This window comes from Photinus pyralis, unplaced genomic scaffold, assembly GCF_008802855.1.
Source record: "Photinus pyralis isolate 1611_PpyrPB1 unplaced genomic scaffold, Ppyr1.3 Ppyr1.4_LG1, whole genome shotgun sequence".
In the NCBI taxonomy this organism is placed as follows: Eukaryota; Metazoa; Arthropoda; class Insecta; order Coleoptera; family Lampyridae; genus Photinus; species Photinus pyralis.
This window is the reverse complement of record NW_022170249.1, coordinates 39325474-39333432: the sequence shown is the minus strand read 5'-3', so window position 1 is coordinate 39333432 and position 7959 is coordinate 39325474. Positions and strand designations below refer to the sequence as shown.

Genomic DNA, 7959 nt, shown 5'->3' with positions numbered 1-7959 from the left:
CAAATTCAAAATTCCTTTAAGGTGAACTTTTTTGGTGGCAGTAATATTAATAACGTTGATTTGCCCAACGGTAACAAGAAGATCAATGTCTAAGCAAAAGGAAGTTGAGAGCAAACTACACTAATATTATAGTATTAATATGTTCACAACAAACAAAAACGAAACGAAACGAAAACATCCTCTAAGAGCTAAGTACGTAAACATTAAACGTACAATAGGAACAATTACATTATATAAAAAATGAGTGAGGGTATAACAATGCATAGTATCAACTGTCCACTAATATGTAAGAGTTTTATTTTCTCAAGTACATTTTCCAAATTGTATCGTATTTAGTGCTGGATTATAAAGTCGAGCTTTGGAATGCGCATGCCTTCTTTCGCTTGATTTATTTCTTGAGCACGTTTGTAGACGGAAACTTTTAAGCGGAGTGTATAAATAACTTCCATGTTGGTTTAATTGCAAATTTTTAAATATAATTATACTCTGGCGATTTACACGATTGTTTCTGCGATTCAAATTGGTTTGGACCGAGTTTCTAAACTTTTTCTGCCATTTTGGAGGCTTTAAGTTGGATTTATTAAATATGTAAGTGGCCGCCATTTGTTAAATCATTTGTTATCTCACGCATTCTTTTTAGGAATTCTGTATACAGGGTGTAGAATTGGTTTACGCAGTATAGGTATTTCTTTATATTGACATATTTTCTATTATAGCAAAGTTGTAAATAATTTTTTATAGATTTTAAAATTCTGCGTCCATTAAGTAAGTAAGTAAGTTTACTACTGCAGCTGGGTAAGCTACAATAAAGTGCCAGAGAGTAGATGAAACTTATGAGGTTGGAAATAATTTAGTGTTGTTAGTGATCGTGCATTTATTTATTAGAATAATAATTTTTTTTTAATTTAATAATACGTTGGATTGGGACTGTATGGAAGAACAGGGTCTCTCGGCACTGAATGCAGTCCCTTTCCCAGTTCTTATTAGTGTTTTTTTTTTTTTTTTTTTTTTTTTTTATTAAAGGCATCGACAGCTAACGTCATTAGCCTATTATATGTCTAACCTACGCAAAACTACTTATAGTTTTCCGAATATACAATTCAATTCCTTTAAAAAAGCTATTAATTTTCTGATATTTCCAGCTGTTCGGGTCATTTCTAGTGGGTTCGCAGGTAGCTCAAAACGTCCCCTACTGATCGCCAACTGGGGACACACATGTAAAATGTGTTCGACAGTGATCTGTTCCCCACAGTAAAGACATAGGGGAGGAGGCTCACCACGTAATAGGAATGTGTGTTATTTGTAGAGTTTTGATTTTGTTTTATGGTGAATAAATTATATATTATTATTATTTTGGTGTGGGAAATAGGAGAAATTAAGGAAATTATAAATTAGCATTTTAGTAAAAACATTTCTACGCAAATGCAACGTCATGGAAATGTGCAGACAATAAAACCTTGTATCTACGGATGCTACTCCCTTAACAGGCAACATAAACTTCTGAACTTAAAAAGGAGGGCTGCCGCTCTCACATTCTACAATAGATTATCAGAGAGAAACATTGACGAAAAATAGCATGCCTCGTATCAAATTTTTGTAAAATTGTTACGCTTTATTATTGAAATGAACCTTGAAACTGGTGGGTGTGTTTTACTACTTCTATCATCTAACCATGGATCTACTCTCATACACATAATAATCGAGTGTGCTGGTCATTGTGCATCATACACACTCGAGGTATTAGAAAAGTCAGTAGCCAATTAAGACAAGGGCTAATTTGAAAGCCTGAGTGAATTGGTACAATATTCCGGAAAGGAAGTTTTGTAGCGAGATCTGCAGTACCTACAAATTTTCCTGTGCTCAGATTTCTTGGGGTAAATTTTATTTAGCTAATCGATTTTACAGGGGTGAATTAATATGGATAGAATTTACGTTAGCTTTAAACCCGTGGTTAGAAGCTTACATTAAACACTAGAGGTATTCAGAAAAAGTAAAATAGTATGTGTACCTCGTAGTAAAGGCTTACCAATCTACTATTTCGTTAAGCAAGAGAAATAGACAATCTTATCAACCTTCATCGTCATCTGGTGTCACCGACAATCTTGTCGCTACCACACCAACATGACGTCTTTACCAAACTCCCCTTATAAAAACTTACAGCGTAGTAACCTTTGAATATAAAATTTAGTAAACAGGATTAGAAAATCTCCCCCAAAGGGAAGTACGTTATAAAATTAGTCTCTCTATTATTAATACACGTTTGTAATTGCACCCAGTGTGTTATTTAATAAAACGCAACACTTTTATTAATCCTCTTAAGTAACTTACGTACATTATTCAGAGGATGAGGGGGTTGCACAATGTATTCGAGAGAGTCACGAAATACAAGCGAAAAATCAAAAACAAATATTGTTACAGTTATTTATTTAATAAGGAAACACAAACCTTGTACATTACATAGTTCAACTCAGTTAATGCGATACCTGAACTGGTTTGGAATCAACTATTGTAGACGATTTTATTGTGTATTTAAAAAAAATTATAATTCACAGGGGGGTTGGCAAAATGCTCAAATCCAAAAAGAGGACCGCAGTGTCTAAAAGGGTGGGAACCTGTGAACCACTGAATTATATTATATTTACGAATAAGTACCTTTTGATTCATATTAATACAATTACCATGTGCTGTACTAGATACATAGGTATACTTCTAAACTTCCATGTACCAAACTGACTAACAGTGCAGATTTTGCGTATAATACAGCAAAAGGGTGTCGGTGATTGCCAGTTCGGTAGATTGCCGCTATTGTGCATATAAGAGATTATGCATTATAAAGTTGATATAAAACCACTGCATAAGAAGCGGCTGACCTAAACACCTGCAATTAAAATGTAAAAGGTCGACTAAAAGAATGTGTTAACCTTACTGAAACAAGTGATGTAAGTGATAGATTAATAAATTTGCCAGCCGTCAAAACCATTGGTCGCTTGGACCGCTCCATTATTAGGAAGAGATTTTTGCGAACTTCAGAGCCACAGTAAATCCATTCCGTCATGTAACACGCTTCCAAGACCTTATAGCTCTGAAAATAATATTGGGATATGATATACAGTACCATGACATTAATTACCTGAAGCGTTACTTCGTTGCCGTACGAACAGTACAATGTAATTTGGAACATAAGTGTACATAGGAAAGTTAAGGCAAACATAAATTCCACACTTCCGGGTTTGGACTGAAACACACGTTTACATTATCTCAGTACACTGTGGCACGTACGACTTGTTGAGTGCACAAAATAAAGCAGTAATACTAATAGTTAAAATTCATACAGGATGGAATCTTCAGCATATTCAGTTGCATTTTACATTGGGCAGTGGGGTACACTTTACAACCGTGACTAGACAACAAGTTGTTTTATATTTTTGCAGTTGCATTCTCGGATTTGCATTTACATTCTACAACCAAAATTATGTGTTGCGCTATTTTAAATCTTAAAACTGTGTAGTCCAGTAAACGGCGATTATTATTATATGAACCAATTAAAAATTGAGGGTTTAAGGTAATAACGCCAAGGGATGAAGAGAATGTAAAATAGATGTGTTACTTTTCGAAACAATTCATAATATTTCCTTGTCGATGCGCCAGTCTGTATAAATAATTATTTGTGCACATTTAAACGTTTCTCATTTGAAATAGTATTTAAAACAGTGATATATATCTGTACTTTTAAGCACTTCAACTCTTATAGTAATTCGGCTATCATAGCAAGCTTTAATGAGTGAACATTACACAAATACCTATAAATTAGGAAGGGAAGGCTATTAGAGCGTAAGTATACGTTTAAATAATCCAAAAGAATTACCTTAAATGCTCCGTTTTGGCCTATTAATAAATTAAGCAAATCATCGAATGATACCTATTGTAAGTACGCACCTCGGTTATATCATTAAATCACTAAAACAGTCTACTTGATTGTAATACAACCACTTTCCGTGGTATTTACCTATGTTATACATTTAGGGTCGGTTTTGCTTATCTAATTCAAACTTAGCAATATCTGCCAAACATTAATTATGCGTATTATATACCATACGTAGGGATATAGTCCACAACAGCCATGTCCAACCCATTTATCATCAAGGGCCATTCTAAAGTTTCCACATATAGCTGCAGGCCACAGTATACAAAGTTCACATTCAGAAAATTTTGATGTTTTATTATTGTAACAGTTTAGTTTATTTATATTCAAATTTCAAAATTACCGCTTGCTACGTTAGGCAGGATATAGGTGAGATGGCGTCACTTGTACGCGTGCTTCTTTCCTCGCGCAGAATCGCGTAATTTTTTTCACTTCATTTCCGTTTTAAAGCCAACGAGGTTGTACTTGTAGAGCGTGGCATTGTGAATTCTTCTTAAACCAGTGGGTAATATTTGCCATCATTCACGTAAAATCTCTGGCAATTTTACCTGTTTATTGGCGTTGTCGAGTAGAGTAACTCAGAAGCCGTTTTCTCCGTTGTGAGGCTATATCTGGTGGAAGTTCATCGCCCTACCTACATATTCACAACCTCTTGGATAATTTCCATATTTCATTGATTTAAGTATTTTTCATTACCTTCATTACTTTTAGGGGGTCCATGTAGTAGACGAATTCTTGTACCGGTCAATCCATGTAGTAGGTCAATCCTTGTACAGACGAATCCTTGTATGTAAATGAATTTGCATCTTGCGAATATTCCGGAGTACGAACACCTGTTGATTGCCGGCAGTTATCCGGCGTACCACCGAGTAGATAAGCGCTAACACCTAAACGATACCGGGAGCGACCAGCTGATGGTGGAATTTTCGGAAGATACGATCTTTTACACAACCTTTTTTTTTATTTGCTTCAATACCGTTAATCTAGTGTAACCTTCCGACGATTTATGATCGGAGCTTTATATTTTGTTCGCATCTAGTGTTTTGAGGTCGTGGCTCTCTTCAAGAGCAACGCACCTGTATTTAACGTATGGGTAAACGAGCCGGCTACGAGTAAGCTATTTTTGGCCCTTCTGGCTCATATAATCGTTCCGAGCGTTGTAGCTTGGGGTTTGTTTTTGTGTTACAGAACTGGAACTTCGAAGGAGAGCTCTTCTTCGGAGAAGACAGCGTATGTGTTATTCAAGGTAAGATTTTTAATTTACTTGTACCCAGTGTTGCCTATATGAGTTGTTATTCGGGTTAACTTAATTCAATCTTTGGATCCATTGAAATCTTAACTACATTTTTGCTCGATCATTGTTGTAGGGGGCTGGTAACGTAATTATTAGGGAAGTGTTCAGGAATTTATTTGGGGATTATTTTTGTCATTTAAAGTATTTGTTATTGTCGTATTGAAGATACATTTTATTTGCCGATCCTGCACCGTTTTGTCAGGATTAATAAAATCAGAATTGCTCGTAGTGAATTATTATTTGGCTCTCTTGTGTTTTCCCAATTTCTATACAGGAGAGGTCAGAATTTGTGCAAAATTGGGTGGCGCTCAACTAATCATTTCTAGTAACTACCAAAGATCAAAAACTTATGTTATATGCCCAAACGAACAAACCGCTGTGGAAGATTCTCATCTCGAGCCCTTCTTTTAATTAAGAATCTGAGCTAGCTGGCCGTTTATGCGGCGGGGTTTGAGTTTTACAGCGCCGAACTAACCTCACGTTATATTATCGACATAAAAAGTATACAAAATAATACAACAAAACGAAAACATTCAAATAAAATCATAAAACCATTAGTGACCCGCTCAAGAAAATGTACAGTGCCTCATTTTGGTTGAGACTGATGCAGTGTATATCAGTATATCAGCTCTGATTTTTTAAAGACAGAGACTTGCGGCGTGCCACTTTTTTGTGAAACTTAATACAGACAGACACAATCTTGTTTGTTTCTGAGATGAAAACGAAAAGTTTGACTTTTGGGATGTTATTATATCTTACTTACCGATGTAAGATAGAAAAGATAAAAATTGCTTATTTTAGATATTTTTACGTAGAATCCAGTGGCGTAGTCAAAAAACAATTTCTGTGGTTCGACCCAAACTTGGTATTTTTTAATGTCACACCCTGTATATTTTAACGCCAATTTTTTGCATTCTTTATCGTGATTACATTGATGTATCATTCTATATTTTTTTATATAATTATATATTTTATCATATTTCTCAAAATTTTGAAGTGACATGTTTCTACCGTCAGCCATTTTTATTGATTGCTATCGGCTGCCTTAGTTACCATGGATACAATAAACAAAACAGAATCTCCATGAATTCATAGCCTACTATTTAAAAACAAACGCAAGTAGATTGATTCTGTTTGTGGTTTCACAAAGAAGTGGGCCAAGGTCGCAAAAACCGCAAATGTTTATCTTTAAAAACAGCTGATAGTATCAAACAAATTAGGACATGCGATACAATTCAATTTTATAATTTGCAAACATCGTGACGGGCCGCAGATTGCAGAACGCTTTTTATACGGAACTGTGTTGCTAGGGGCAGTGTAAAATTGAACATTTTCAACTTGGTAGTTGATATCGGTTTTTCAAAGTAAATATTTTTGAATTTTGTTGCTGACTTCAGCCACATAAAAACAAGGGAAGCAGTATCATTTAAATCTCAACATGCTTGTATTGTTATATATCCACATAATCCTGCTTCCAATGTCAGATCATCAAAATCATCTCTAAAGATCGGAGGCAAGATGGAGTAAATATATCACACAAGTAAGATCAATTCTAAAAATACAGTTTCAAATATGTGTTCGGAATGACACTATGAATATCTCTAACGAAAACTTTAGTGATTCTGATCAGAAAGTTAAAACACTCTGAACACATATGAATGTAAACGGTGAGGAATGAAGGCCCTTTCTTTCAATATCTTGCAAAGAAGGAAATCGGCAACAATAAATATCTGAAAATATGAAGCAAACTGGGGCAGGATCGCAGTAGCACAACCTTGTTTCCTAGCCAGGCCCCGGGTTATAAATGCGTTAACTGGGCAGTGGGTTATAGCTCAGAACGCCACTTTCTGGGGGCGGCAAGATATGCTAAATTATTTTTTATTTTCAATTTAGATCTGGACTTGTGGATAATTTTTGTCAAACGAAATGTGCCAAAATAATTATCATTCAACGTTTGGAGTAAAAAGCTGTTTATTTCTGCCAGTGGGACATTCCTCTCCTCTGTGGTTCTTGGTGCATTTCGTTTCAAAATTAATACAGATAAATAACCCTGTGAAGCTCGGTCACTAAGTACATAATGTAACTATTATAAACATTAGTTATGGGGGCGCCAAGCTAAGTGTAGCCCAGGGCGCTAAAAACATAGCCCGGGGCCTGTTCCCAGTATTGCCAAACTTGACGACCTTCTGAAATATGTCAATTGTCAATAACAGAACAGAATAGCTATTAATACTTTGGTGTTTAAATCTACGCTACTCGATTGACTGGATTGTATATCCATCTCCCTATTCTATTTCATGCATATGGCCTAGTTAGGCTCCATTTAATTAGTTAATTTTTGTATTTTTCTCACTATCAACTTACGGATACCGATGTAAATCCGGTGAGGCAGATTCCAAACGCGCTGGATAAAAACTGGCTCAGAAATACGTAAGAGAATATGTGCTCGATAGTTTCAGTAAATCTATAAATTGAATGAATGGAAAGTGTAACATTTGCGTGAACTTACTTAATTACAGCGAGATGATGTTCTATACATTTGCTTAGGTCATGGTATATTTCCTTGTCAAACTTCTTGTAACTGTGAATATTTCTAGTACGTTGTAGTTTTCGTGTCGTCGATATGATAGTTTCCGTTAAAATTGCGAAGTATGCAGAGCAAAGACCCATCATGCTTGTAGACAGATTATCAAATCCGACACTTGAGGAGCCGGCCACCACCAACACCACGCTCTGATACATG

At 35.5% G+C, this 7959-nt stretch overlaps 1 protein-coding gene across 1 annotated transcript; it reads right to left on the bottom strand.

The window, feature by feature from the left end:
• Positions 1-2517: 2517 nt before the first annotated feature.
• Positions 2518-7958, bottom strand: LOC116161028 (odorant receptor 94a-like). Its single transcript, XM_031474219.1, has 5 exons — positions 7726-7958; positions 7581-7680; positions 3131-3235; positions 2927-3082; positions 2518-2878 (listed from the first exon to the last, which is right to left on the bottom strand). Exons 1-5 carry the CDS (start codon positions 7956-7958, stop codon positions 2822-2824), a joined length of 651 nt encoding a protein of 216 aa, XP_031330079.1. The 3' UTR covers positions 2518-2821.
• Between the last annotated feature and the right edge of the window lies 1 nt (position 7959).